Source organism: Humulus lupulus, chromosome 6 (assembly GCF_963169125.1).
Source record: "Humulus lupulus chromosome 6, drHumLupu1.1, whole genome shotgun sequence".
Lineage (NCBI taxonomy): Eukaryota > Viridiplantae > Streptophyta > Magnoliopsida > Rosales > Cannabaceae > Humulus > Humulus lupulus.
The window spans coordinates 73824464-73839339 of NC_084798.1; the positions used below are offsets into that span (position 1 = coordinate 73824464).

Consider the following 14876-nt stretch of genomic DNA (forward strand, 5'->3'; position numbering starts at 1 on the left):
GTTCAATTTGCACACATGATTGGGAAATTGAGAGTGAACAAAACCAGTAGGCTGATGCATATACACATGTTCTTGTAACGTACCATGAAGAAAAGCATTGTTGATGTCAACTTGTTGAATGTCCCAACCAAAACTTGCAGCTAGTGTGAATATTACCCGAATTGTCGATGGCTTTACTACTGGACTAAATGTCTCAAAGAAGTCCAAACCAGAAGTTTGTTGAAACCCCTTTGCCACCAAACGAGCCTTATATCTGTCAACAGTCCCATCAGCATTGTATTTGGTTCCAAAAATCCACTTGTTACTAACAATGGTCATATCGGAGGTGGGAGGCACTAATGTCCAGGTACCATTCTTTTGTAAAGCATCAAACTCAATTTGCATAGCTTGCTTCCAAGAAGGAATAGACAGAGGTTGGTTCTAACTCAGTAGGGACAGTGGCAACATAAGCTTTAGGCTTGACAATTCCTGCTTTGGAATGAGTAAGCATGGGGTGTGTGTTGGACGGTACAGGAGGTATAGGCAAGTCTACATGTAACTCAGAGATGGGAACAAAGGGAATGGACTCAGGGGAGGAAAAAGTTGAGGGAGTGGATTTGGATTGTGAAGAAGGATTGACAAACACAGACTCAGGACTAGAAGAAACTACAGGACCATGAGGAGAGTCAGATGGAGAAGGAAGAGTAGGAACAAGAATGGTTGGGATGATAGGAGGTGATGATAGAAGAGAAGTAGGGACACGATATGAATTAGGATCAATAGGGATACGAGTGGTGTAAGTTGTTGTAGAAGATGAGGCAGGAAAGAGAGTAGGATAAGAAAACTCAGTTTCATTGAAAGTCACACTTCGTGCAATATAGACTCGACCACTAGGATGAAGACAACGATACCCTTGGTGATAAGGACTGTACCCAAGAAAAATACACTTGGAGGACCGAAAAGAAACTTTGTGTGTCTGGTAAGGCCGAAGTAATGGGAAGCATGAGCACCCAAAGACTTTGAGAAGATTGTAATCAGGAGTGTGATTAAACAACTTCTCAAAGGGAGAGACAAAACTATGTCTAGGAGTGGGCAACCTGTTTATTAGATATACAGCTGAAACAAAAGCCTCACACCAGAATTTGAGAGGCATATTGGCCTGTGCTAACAAAGTTAGGCCGACATCAACCACATGTCTGTGTTTTCTCTCAACACGACCTTGTTGTTGATGAGTGTGAGGACATGAATGTCTTCTAGATATGCCTACGGATTGGAAAAGTGTATAGAGTGGTTTATATTCACCTCCTAAATCAGTTTGTACACTTTTTATTTTAGTCTTAAAAGTTCTTTGAACATAGGCATTAAATTTTTTAAAAATGAGTGGGACTTCAGATTTAGTCTGCATTGGAAAAATCCAACTGAATTTGGTAAAGTCATCAACAAAACTAACATAATACTTGTATCCTTCCATTGGGGTATAAAATGAAGGACCCCACACATCTGAATATATCAAATCAAAAGCTGCATGAGAGTGATTTATTGACTTTTTAAAGCTGAATTGGTGTAGCTTGCCATATTGACAAGCATCACAAAACTCTACATTAGTACACTTGACAGAAGGATTAACAATGGATAACACTTTGGCTAAAATAGGCTTGGAAGGATGGCCAAGCCTACAATTCCATACAGAGACAGTGTTAGATTTATTATACACAAGAATACTGCTAGCGGTATAATTAAAAGTAGATGGAACACAAGGTGGAAGGGAAACATGTGTCGAGACAGACTTTGAAGACTTGAGAGAGGTTGTAGCTGGGACTATCGACTTGGAATGACCTGGTGTTGTGACATGGAGTTGATACATGCCGTTATTGAGAGTACCTTGAAGAAGGACCTGCTTCGTCCTCTTGTCCTTAATAAGACAGCAAACAGAGTCAAACTCAAGGGTGACATTGTTGTGTTTAGTAAATTGAGAGATACTCAACAAGTTTTTGGTAACATTAGGAACATGAAGGATATCTTTCAAGATTAAAGACTCATTAGAAAGAGCAGAAGAAACTGAGTTAGAACCAATATGTAATATAGGTAGAGAAGAGCCATACTAACGATGACTTTGGCTTTGCCTTTGTAGTCAGACTTGTTGGAGAGGTTTTGAGAGTCATTGGTCATGTGATGTGTGGCTCCACTGTCAAGATCAGGCTCTCGAATTCTCATCAGATAAAGAAGATTCAGTGAGATATGCTTGAGAGGAAACAGAAGTAGCGGAGTTGGGAGTGACTTGAGACTGAGATCCATGATATGTGATGTCAAATCTGTGAAAACATTTGAGAACAGTGTGACCAGCTCTGCCACAAAGTTGACAAATAGGTTTGTTTCCACGACCACCTCTAAAGGAGCCTCGAGGACCACGGCCATAGGGAGCTTGAGAACCACCACGGCCACCACGCAGGGAAAGATTAGCAAAGTTTGCTTGAATACGATCAACAAAGACACTTGCAAACTGATCAATGCGCATCTCTTGACTTTGCAAAATATAATGAACCTCTGAAAGAGTAAGAGGCTCAGTGCGGGAGGTGAGATTAACAACAACATACTTAGCACCTAATCCTCCAAGAATGTATAACATAATATCATCATCCAAAACAGGTCTTCCTGCAGTAGCAAGAGCATCGACATAGTGCTTCATCTTTAGGATGTATTCATCAATGGATGAGGAGCCTCTCTTTGTGGATTAAAGTAGAGCTCGGATCTGGAGGAGACTGGCCTTGGACTTCGTGGCAAACAAATTTGCAAAGACAGTCTAGATCTCGGCAAAAGTGTGACAGTGAATCACATAACCAAGCATCAGATCAGAAACAGAGTTCAACATCCAGTGCACAAGAAATTGATCAAAGCGAATCCACATGAGATACTCTGGATTAGGAACATTACCTGCAAGAGTAGCAGGTGGTGGAGGAATTGTTCGAAGCACGTAACCTTCAAGATTATAGGCACGAATAGCAGATAAAACCAGAGATCTCCAGTAGGTGTAGTTAGTCCGATCAAGACGAAGATTGAGTGGAAGGAGATTGTTGTTAGGAAGAGCAACATGTGTGGCTATCAGAGGAGCAATCGGAGTAGCACTGCGAGGAGGATCAACTGGAGCTTCAATTTGAGTGGATGGAGACGATGCACTTCCAGAATTGGACGCCATGGCGCTGATACCATAAAGGAATGCAATGCAATTAGAAAACAGAGGAAATGGAAAAGAGAAGCTCAGAGCTCAAAGATGAGTCTAGCCTTGATTATATATTATATGAATCAAGTTACAAAACTTTAGCCGTAGAAAATCACAGCTCAGTAACCGTTACAAAACTAATTCTGTTACAAGATGGTTGAGAGAAACTAACTTCACGTGACATCTAGTATAACAGAATTGTGATTAGACTGAGGCTCACTAATCTCAGTAGACTCACTAAACTCATGCTCAGTAAGCTGAGTGTTGCTAAGCTCAGTCAACCTAATAATCAGGTTCGGAATCTATGTATTATATTGGGAAATGATCATTGACATGTTATAATCTATTAATGTGTATATCTTGGTGTAACATGTAATGCTTTCAAAAAGTATATATTTTCATTTTTTAACGTTTAAATGAAATTTTTTATATATCCTTTATCCAGCGCATGTCTTTCGATACATAAAAGTATAAAGAAATGGAGAAATGAAAAAAAAAAAAAAATACACAAGTGGGAAGAATGTCATGTGTACATCAATCCTCGCCAGCTAGTGCGATTCTGTGTCATAAGACTCAAGAATGACTTTTATTTGTATGAGTCACCCATCATGATGTGGTTAAATACTTATGTAATAAGTATATTTATGAAGGACTTTTAACCATATATCAACGTTTAATTTACTTTTCTAATTTAATTTTAGTGTGATCGGAAAGAGGACATACACAGGGGATTAATTAATGAAATACAATATAGTTCTAATACGATACAAATTTAATTTTTTTTTGAATTGTTTTGAATGTGTTCATATTTATTAATAACTTTTTAGTTCACAAGACCTGCTGCCACAAATGTTTGTCAAAAAACATTTATAATTAATATGTTTTATTATTCAGAATTTTAGGTTTTTACTGAATAACCGGTAGTTTAGAATTTCATAATTTGTTTGAAATATTCAATAATTTGGTTTCTAATAATCAAGTGAATTTTTTATTTGTTACTCTGTGTGTCTTTCTATTATTTTCTAATGCAATTGTTAAATGTACCCAATTTTCTCATCATATATGGTTACCGGATATGAATGGGCAAAAGATGTATATGGGAATCGATGCATGGGTGTAATTTGTGTTTTGAATGAAGTTAGTTTTTCTAATTTATTTTCAAAGTTAGGTGTACTAGGAGTATAATCTATGTTTTGAAATAATTTTATTTATATTGAAAGATTATGTCAACTAGCTATCTCTATTATCCAAGTTAGTATATTATATATTAGTCTTCGTTTTATGTAGTTTAAACAATATTTTGATTAATCTTCTTTGCTATGATATGTAAATGAATTATAATTAGAGTAGGATAAGGAATACCCTACAATTGTAGTAGATTCAAATAAGGTTTCATTTTTTTTTTAATAAATTGAGATTATTGATAGTTTTATTTTATAGAAAATAGTTATTGACGTATATGGTGCATAATGGCCATCATTTTTTAAGCAATATTGGCCTACAATTTTAAATTTGTTTTAAATAATGATTTTCCCTGATGAGGTTAAATCAGCACTGAACTTTAGTCTTTAACTTTGAAACAATATTCAGCATTTTAATATTGGAATAATCATAGCCATTCCAAACCCATACACGTGGTCTTAGGTCGGTGTTACGTGGCACAACATTATTTGTCAGTTTTTTCAAATGTCATTCTCAGCCACATATACCCTTCACCGTCCTTTTGGAAGTACACGGTGCATGGTCAAAAGCTTATACATGCACATCACATAAAATAAAATAAATAACTTCTCGGGTGCACCCCAAGGCAATATTGATGCACTTATTCTCTTAATTATTTTTGATGAAGTATTTTTAACGCATTTTTTTAATAGTAATGTATTTTATAGTTGTTTACAGTATTTACAATTTTTTTTTAGAAATTTTGAATAATTTACATAACAAAAAATAAATATTTAAATAGTTTGTTGCACGAGTAACTATTTTTTTATATTTGTAAAAAGTAGCTTATTTTAATATTTTTAGTACGGTAAATTATTCAAATTTTTTTAAAAATTTACAGAATATTTTAAATAACTACAATATACAACCAAAAATACTTCTCAAACTAAATATTGAAAAAGGGATGTCTTTTTGGATGCACCGAAAACTTCCCACAAATATATATGACATTCTTTCTAACTCAAACACATCAACATTAGACACACACAAATGAGTTAATCAAACCAAAAACTTAGCTCTCATTATTGCTCAAAGCAATAAGAAACCAACTAAAAAGAAGTAATTATTGATGGTGTCAAATATTACAATATGGTAAAACCCGGCCTAGGAAAAAGATATTGCAAGACACCTCCATGATTGTATGTGTCATATACTCGTATTGTTTTATATATACATTACTTTATAAGCTTTATCATTATATTACTCTCTTTCTCTATGTATGTATTTATCCACAAATTATAGAGGTATATATAGTAACATTTGGACAGAAAAAAAATTGTAATATTAATATTGTATTTGAATTTAAGTTAAATATTATTTTTTACAATTTAATCATACTCAATCTTCACTGATTTTGAATGTCTCACCACTTATAACCTAGTGAATTCATTTAAAATAAAAATTAATATACTTGACATGAATGAAATTTGAGAAATAATGAAAGTTTGATTGGAATCCATAATCGATATAATATTAGTTTTTGAAACAAACATTTTTAAGAGCAACTCACATTTTTTTTCTAAGCTAAGCAAGCACTAAAATGGGAAGAAAGAAAGAATTAATTAATTTATGGAGAGCACGTATCCCAATTAGCTGTAGGACCCACCCACCAAATAGATACCTACATTTGGTCATTTTGATCAAGCTCTATATAAACAAACCATCCATCCCCACGATCCACCCACCACATATTCGATCAAGCTCTCTCTTCTCAGATAAAAGTAGAAAATTCTTCCTCCAGCTAATACTAATAATAGTAGTCTTGGCCAGAAGAGACATGGCAGGAGGTTACTACTCTTCACCGCCGAGGTCCGAAGCTTCTATGCCTTTACATCTTTGCTTCTTCCTTTCCATACTCTTCATGTTCGTGGGGCTGTCGTGGTACTCCAATTACGAGTCCCTGCTGGAGAGCGCGCTCGACCAGATCAAGCTGGTCCTCATGGTCTCGCCACTGATTCTACTCCTTGCTCTCCACTTGCTTTCAAACATCGAAACCGCCGGGCCACGCCGCCCCGGCTTCTCGTCTTTCATTCCTTTGCCGGAGAGGGGCTCTCTCAATAGGGCAGGAGGGACTCCTTGGGGTGTTGGCTTTCTTTTGGTATTCCTATTCTTCATGGTCTCTTACCAGTCTTCTCTGCAAGAACGTTGGTTCCCTCTTCTTAGCAAGTGATATATACAAATTAATGTGTATGTATATCTATATATATGTAGATTAGTAATTAACTCTGTAAGATTAAACCTTGTTACTTTTTTCTCTCTGTTTTGTTTTCGAAGGCTTTGTACAAAAATATAGTGGGGGTGTGATGAGCTTCATTTTTGTATGCAAAGTACTGGAAATAAGTTTCTTTCTTTCACTTTTTTCTCCTCTCTCCAACTAATTGTTATTTTATATTATGTTATAACATAAAAAGTACTAGTGTTTATTGCATTTGATCGAGATGTGTGCGGGAAAATATTACTAATTGTAGGAGCCGAGCACTTTACTCTGTTTCTTTGGTCCAGAATAGAGTCAATGAGCAAGCTTAAAACTATATATAACATCTGTATATACAAATTCATACAAGTCCTCGTACTGAAATTTTGTCAAATTTCATAAGTGAAAGAAACCGGAGAATTTTTTTTGTTGGGCTGGTTTAATTTTCTATTGGCCACTAAGATCGTTAGCTTAAATTTAATTTACAAATAAAATATTATTTAAAATATCTAGCTGGAGTATTTTACTTTGAAGGAAGTAGTAAGTATACTAGTATGGATCGCATGCCTGAATGTGAAACCACTGATTGTTTAGCAATAATTTTACTTGTAATGATAAAAGGAGTCAATATTATTATAAGTGAGGACCAGACCTTCTAAACTGATTAGAGCGAAAATCCTAGTAATATATTGGGATGTTTGACTAAATCTGATTAACAAAATAGAACGAGGCCACCAGTTCAATATTAAATTAATTTCTGCTCACAAAGAAGTGTTTTAGTTGGCCGATCAAGATATGATGAGATTATGTATTTCGGACCTAAATTAAAGCTTTTTAAAAGATATATATTTATGAGATGCAACATGATATAGTAGTATTGAGTTTTATTAATAGATATTTGATGCACTCTTGATCCTAAATTGGATTGATTCATTTAGGTTGTTAATAATGAGCCAAGAACTGTTTATACGTATATAGAAACAAATATTAGGCCCTGTTGTTGGGTCAACTATGTAACCTACTCTCATTAACTTTACTAGCAAAAATAAAAAAGAAAACATCCTAGTCATATTAATTATCCTTTGACGTCCTTCGGCACCACAAAAGTACGTGTTAGGAAACTTCACCTGCTCTTTTGACAATTAAGTGACCATTTTCCTCTTTTTTATGTGCTTAATATATGGAAAATTAGGACCACAATTGGCAATTGATGATGTAACTACCTATACTTATATTATAGTTGACAAGACAATTGTAACGACCCAAATTTACTAATACGGTTAGGGGTCTTGATTAGTGTGCCTGGAGGGCAATAATTGTTATACTGTATTAATTTATGTGAATTTAATGAATATGTGGATAGAATGCATGTTTATGTGATTAAATATGCATGTTGGCCCCATTTGGTTGTCAGGGGCATATTTGTAGTTTTGGCTGTTGATGGCATAACTGTATATAAATGTAATAAATTATTGAGACCACATTATTATGTGGATATATTTGTGATCTGTGAATCGAGACGATCCTAGTGAGAGAGCTAGCGAAAAAGTCACGGCGGAGATTTATACCCGGCTTGGGGCGAGCCTAGGGGTATAAATAGGAATTTAGAGAATATGTTGGGATCTACTTTGATATTAGAGAATATAACTGGTGATTAGCTAAGTGTCGGGAGGTAAGCGGTAAATATTAGAGACACTTGAGGAATTAGCGGGAATTGGGTGAAAATACCAAAATACCCCTAGGTGGATTTAAAGACTTAGGATTTATGGGAGGGTATTTTGGTCATTTGGCTTATAAGGGATAGGAATAACTTAGGCTTTATGCCTTAGTGGGAAGAGTAGAAAGGGCTGGAAATGTTCTGAAGGAAAGAAAAGAAAGGAAAAGAAGGAAAGAAAAAGGGAAAGAAAGGCAGGGTCGGTTTGGCATTTCTCCACCAGTTTCTGAGGTCTTTTGGAGCAGAAACTCAGGAGGAGTTTGGACAGGAGCTAGAGGCTAGAATCCTTGTGTTAGCTTGAGAAATTGGCAAAGAAATTCATCCACTTGAGGTAAGACTTTGAGGTTTTCTTAAGTTTTTTATGTTGGTGTTGAGCCAGTTTTCTAAGCAAGGTTCTCTGGGAATCTTAGGGAGTTGAAGCTGGGAATTTGAGGAGGTGAAGGCTAAGCAAGGGTGGAAGATAACCTCAGCCAAGTTCATTCATCAGAGGTAAGGAACTTTAGTTTCAAGCTTTGTGATTTCTATGGTTTTGGCTGAGTTTCTGAGTTTTAGGTTCAGTTATGGTGAAATCTTGGATTAAGGATGCATGTGGTTGAGTTGTGTATGGTTGGGATGCTTGGGATGAGTTAGACATGTTAGTAGGCTTGTTTTTAAGTTTGGGTAAAGTTTGGATGAGTTTTGGTCAAGTTTGGCTCAGGGAAAGTCGAAGGAGAAAATGGCAAGTTTTGCTGTTCTGTGACTAGCGCTACAACGCTAGACTTTGGGCGCTGTAGCACTAGGCCAAGTGTTCTGGGTGAGTTGAGCTCTGTTTGTAGCGCTGTAGCGCCCTCCTTAGAGCGCTGTAGCGCTACCCTGTTTCCAGAAAGGGGTTTTTGAGTTATTTTCAAGGGTTTTCGCTCGGGGGTTCGGGGTTCGATTCCACCACCTTGTTTGGTGGAATTGGGGCTTCCCGAGGGCTCGGGATTGGTCCCGAGGTTAGGTTTTGAACTTGAGGTTTGGTGATGATTCTGATCTATGGCTGTGACTGGGTGTACGCTAGGGCTCAAGAGGGATCGTGCTCGAGGATCAAGTGAGCGGAGCTAGGGAATCTAAGGTAAGGAAACCCTTGTTCCCATAGAGCTTGCATGCAGGGCTGAGCCCAATGTGTTTGAATTGCAGGCCGTAGCCCTTTGATTGAATTGGCTAGTATTCAATATTTTTTTGTTATGCTATGAATGCAATTATGTGAATGATTGGCAAGAACCGGGAACGGTGTAGGCCGAGGTCGGCAGGGGCCGGGAATGGCAAAGGGCCGGGAACGGCGTTGGGCACGTTGAGTGCAAGGCCGAGTACGGCAAGGGGCTGGGAGCAGCGTTGTAACACCCTGGTTACCCCAGAACAGTTACGGTGAACGGTGGATCGGAAATTTGACCCGCTACCCGAGTCCTTTGGTCAAAAACGTGCTCTAAGTGTAATTAACAGGTTAAGGTGAAAAACTAATAAGAAAGGAATGGACATTTTCATTACAAACTGCTCTGCAGAGCTAATCAAAACATTTACAAGTTGTTCTCAGTACAAAATAGTCATTATTGTTCAAATTTACAATCCCGCCGACCTAAGTGGCAAAAATAGGGTGAACCCCCTAGTTCCTCTGAGAACACCTTGGCCGTGGTGGTCAAGCGGCCGCATATGTACACATCACCACCTAAGCTCTCCACTCACAGCTGGGTGAGCTTTTCTTTTCCTTTACCTGCACCACATAGCACCCATGAGCCAAGGCCCAGCAAGAAAGCACAATATAGCATGATATAATATCAACAATGATCGTAATAATCATCCAGGACTATCAGTCCAAAGCAAATAGGTGACAGTCACAAAAGTCACAATAGTGGGTACAGCCCCCCTCAAGCCATGTGGCGATAGGGTCACTCGGGCTCAACTGATAAGTGAATCTTTCATAAGTTTGAACAGGATAGGTGTATGGTGAATAGTCACCAACATAACCTTCGTCATGACCATAGAGTCATAACCCTGGAACATCGTTCCCTAGCCACGTGACAACAGTCACCGGGGCCACATGCCCTGGCTCTGAGTAACTAGTCTTAGACTAGCCAAGTGCTTATAAGTTCATTGACCTTAGGGTCAGTCTAGTGTTAATGCCTTAGAGCCATTCAACACCGATATCGATTAGATCTGATCTTCATTCGACCTTGCGTTCAGGACGCTTATGCCGTTTCTGACTCTTAGGTCAGTGTCCCTGACTAGTCAGTGCCATACACAGATAATCAATTTTCACTAGCATTTAATATGCAATCCATGTCCACATTTATCAATCAACATGCCTCAATACCGAACTCGCATGTCACATATACATAGGGTGCAGTTCTCTTACCTCAGGTTCGAGCGAGAAGTATAGTAAGGACGACCCCTGAGGACGATCAATCTTTTAGTTCCTTAGCGGTTACCTAATCACAACCAATTATAACCTCCATTAATGAGAATCAACATAGATAGGGTCTTAACCTAAGCACCACTCTCGGGACCTCGCAACATGCCCACACGGTGAGTAGATTCGATCCCGGGCCTTAAGGATTGAAACCCCAAGTCAAAAACCCTTAAAAACACTTAAAACGAGACTTGGAAGGAGCAGGGTAGCGCTACAACGCTCAACTCCTAGCGCCCCAGCGCTATACTCAGAACCACCAACATGCCAAAAAGCCTCCTGAGGAGCGCTGTAGCGCCCTAGGGTGGGCGCTATAGCGCTACCTCCAGACCAAAACTCCCCTGAACCGACCTTCTTCATCTCCTTCGATTCCAACCTAATTTCCAAGCTTCCAAATCCCATTCTTAATGCCAAATGAACCCAAAAACCATCATAACACATCGCAAACATCACAAGCATAGGAACCCTAGTCAAAACTCCCAACAAAACCAAGAATTCACCCTAGAAATCTCAGCTGCAAAACAAAGCCAAAATAGGGCAAACCAGAGAAATCTATGGTTAGAAACTTACCCAAAGCTCAGCTTATGATGCTCTTCAATGGTGGAACACACTCCAAAACTCCTAGGGCTTGCTTCCCAAGCTAGAATCCTCAAGATTGGTTCAAAAAAATCACAAAGAAAGGTGAAGAGAAGAAGATATGGGAGAACTCAAAATCTTGCTCTGTTTTTACTATCTTCTTTCAGCCAACACTGAATATATCTATCCTAGGGGTGAAATGTCCATTTTACCCCTAGGTCAAATAATAGTTTCTAAAGGCTCCCAAGGGCATATTTGGTACTTTCTTCCTATCTCGTTAATCATAATTAACGCTCTCCAATTCTCGCTATTCTCAATAATCTCAAACACCAATGATTCACATCCCGTTACCCTTTAATACCTGGTAACACTCTAATCATTAAAATCACCTCGAGACTCAACCCAAGCTCCGATCTTAAACCTGTTGTGACTAAATCGCTAATCAATATTCCAAGATCATCTCGTGCCGAATAGCTCGAACCAACCCACATTATAATGTGGTCTCAACACATATCATTGACATGCATACAATCATACAATTATACCCTCAACGAGCTAAATTACCATCACACCCCTGTAATTAAAACGTGGACCCACATGCATGCATTTAACATCATATTATAATATAATTCACATATGCATGCATAATTACATTTAATGGCATAATTAAACAAGTATGGTCCTCCCGGCCTACTAATCCCGCCATTAAACATCATCAGAGAATTCGGGGCATTACAAGCGTTGAGCACATGGAGTGCAAGTTGCCAGGGCGAGTCCCTAAAGGATACCTGGGATATCCTCACGGTGTGGACCGCGAACCCAGGGCCTGGTAAAGCGCCTGGGACGGCTAGGTCGTATGTGTTCAGCCTAATGATGGCCAATTTATATACTTGGTGTATGTTTTGCATATGTTATCTGTTTGTGGGTTTTCTTGCTGGGCTTCGGCTCACATATGCTCTGTGGTGCAGGTAAAGGCAAGGAGAAAGCCAACCAACCATGAGTGTAGCAGACATGAAGCGGCGTGTACATGTTTGGCCTGCCTAGCTGCCACAGCCAGTGGTTTTTTTGGGAGATGATTGTAAATAAATCTAGATTTTATTGTTTAGTCGACTTTGTTCAATTTATATGTTGTAAATATTTATAAACTGTATTTTGGGATCCCAAGTGTTAAACTTTTATGATTTTCAATGAAATGGAGCTATTTCAAAAGTTTTTCCTCTGTTTATGGCTTAATTACACTATTTGACCTTGTTATCCCCATTTCCTGCATGGGCTCGGGACCTTCGTCCGGGCCCACTGTCAGGGGCCATGTGAGCGTGCGAGCCCGGCCCAAGGCCTCCTGGTACGGAGGGTGCCCAAAGGGAGGGGTACGGACCGAGGATGCAGGTCTGGGCCCATTTAGAGGGGTCCGGCATGTTCCTCCGGGTCCGTCCTCCGGGACGACAGTCCGGGCGACGTACAGAGCGTTCGGATCCCCCGCGGCTACGCGTCCAGGTCCCGGACCCTGGTACGGTCCGGGCCTGTGGTAAAAGAAGTGAGACAAAGGTAAATGGACCTGGATCACCTCACCCCCAGTTTGAGGGGTCAAGCGTCCCGGACCCTGAAGCCGCCTCACTCCGCGTGGGCGTTGTCCCCACTTTTCACTTGCAGAAAAGGGCACCTCGGGATTGCACGCCGTTGTTTCAGGTCTGCGCTGTCAGGTACTCTGACTGGTCTTGTCTCCTGAATCTGCCTCGTAACTCGAAGTGTCCAGACCAAAAGCACCGTTTTGTCGGGCGAAATATATCTCCGAGGTCAACCTGTTGGGCCTTAGCTGGTTTGGAATTTACGTATTTTGCACCTTTTGTATTGGGCCTCCACTAGAAAGGCCATGAATATTCCCATCTCTGATGGGCCTGGGTCATACCCGGCCCAGACCCGGTGCTCCCATGAGCCTATATATATAAGCTACAGAACACCATAAAAGGGGTCTCTCCTCAAAAAGAAAATACAGTAACTCTGTCGAAATATAGAGAGGAAACTCCATTGTAAAAGCTTCTTCGAGCTCTAATAATATAGACTCGTGGACTAAGGCTAGCTAACGCCCCAACCACGTAAAAACCCTGTGTTAATCTTCTGTTTTCATTGTAATTATCAGTAAATATTAGCCATTAATAGAGTTGCCGAAAATCTCGGTTAACAGTTTGGTGCTTTCATTGAGAGCTGAAGGAAGCTAGTGCTAACGTCAGGCCTTTAATACAATGGTGAACACACGACACACCACCTTCGACCCTACCAATCTAGAGCAGGGCAACGAAGACCCGCTGCCTTCGCAGCATATTCCTCAGGATCTGCCCGAGAACATGCCTCCTCAAACATCTCACCAAGACTAGTCACAAGACTACGAAGGTGGGACAGAATACGTAGAGGAAAACGAGGAGGAGTATTATGAAGAGGAAAATGAGGGGGAGTAACATGATGAAGCTGCGGATCCCAAGACCCCCCACGACGATTAGCAAGACCTGGAGGTGACCAGACTAAGGCAGCAAGTCCTAAATCAGGAAGCCAGGATCGTTGAGCAAGCGGAGGCGCATCGACGGATGCAATAGTCTCTCCACTCCCTGCAGGCACTCATGGCCGCGCAGAATCTGACAGTCAACCCCGCGATTGGCCCACTTCCAGAAACGCAGCAGCATGCCCCACGAGAGCAAGCCGGGGTCCTCAGAGGTGCCAGCCCGGTCCCTCCCCCGGAGCCTTTTCCCGAGCCAGCTCCAGGATGCCCGGACGGGGAGCGACGGAAGACTCGGGAGAAGACCACCCTCGTCGCAAAAGCCGGGGCCCATTCCCAGCCGCTACCTAGGAAAGAAAAGGTGTGCCCCGTCCTAGGACGAGGCCACCCGATCGATCCGCAGGGGTCACGGCCGCGGAATACACAGCCCCGACGCGCCCCAGGGCGAGACGGGCGAGAAGGATCTTTGCACCCAAGTGCCTCGGTTAATAAGAACCGTCAGGAACGGCCTCGCCGCGAGGAGCGTCATGCCCTCAGTTCAGGGGACGACACCTCCCGGGTAGACTTACGCGACGGACTGAATGCCTGAAAAGAGTAGGCCTGCAAGGAAAAGATCCTCCCCCGAGATGGCGACCTCATGAACGACATCAACGACAGGAGGAACGAGAGAATCCCCCTGGAGGATGGCACGGCCAGGCAGCTCATGGAGCAGATGGCCGCATTGAAAAAGGTCACGGATCGCTTGGTCCGCAAGCAAGAAGGCGCAGACACCGACTCTGATGAAGAGGATAAAGAGCCCTACGCAAGGCACATCCTGGACGCCGTACTCCCCAAGGGGTTCAAGATGCCAAGCCTCACTGCCTATACTGGAAACACCGACCCCAGGGACCATCTGTCCCGGTACAACCGACTCATGACAGTGGCCCACGTCAGCGACGACAGAAAATGCCTCTACTTCTCGATCACTTTGGGCGGTCCCGCTGAAGAGTGGTGGAAGATGCTGAAACCGGGGTCCATTCAATCCTGGTCCGGGCTGCAGTCAGCGTTTCGAAAGCAGTTCGTGGC

The 14876-nt window shown here is 40.9% G+C and overlaps 1 protein-coding gene across 1 annotated transcript; it reads left to right on the top strand.

Annotated features, from left to right (window-relative positions):
• The first annotated feature begins 6093 nt into the window (after positions 1 to 6093).
• Positions 6094 to 6771, top strand: LOC133782278 (uncharacterized). Its single transcript, XM_062221525.1, has one exon. It carries the CDS (start codon positions 6195 to 6197, stop codon positions 6585 to 6587), a length of 393 nt encoding a protein of 130 aa, XP_062077509.1. The 5' UTR covers positions 6094 to 6194; the 3' UTR covers positions 6588 to 6771.
• Positions 6772 to 14876: the final 8105 nt, after the last annotated feature.

Coding starts and splice junctions, on each gene's coding strand:
- LOC133782278 (XM_062221525.1), top strand. CDS start 6,195: ATGGCAGGAGGTTACTACTCTTCACCGCCGAGGTCCGAAGCTTCTATG.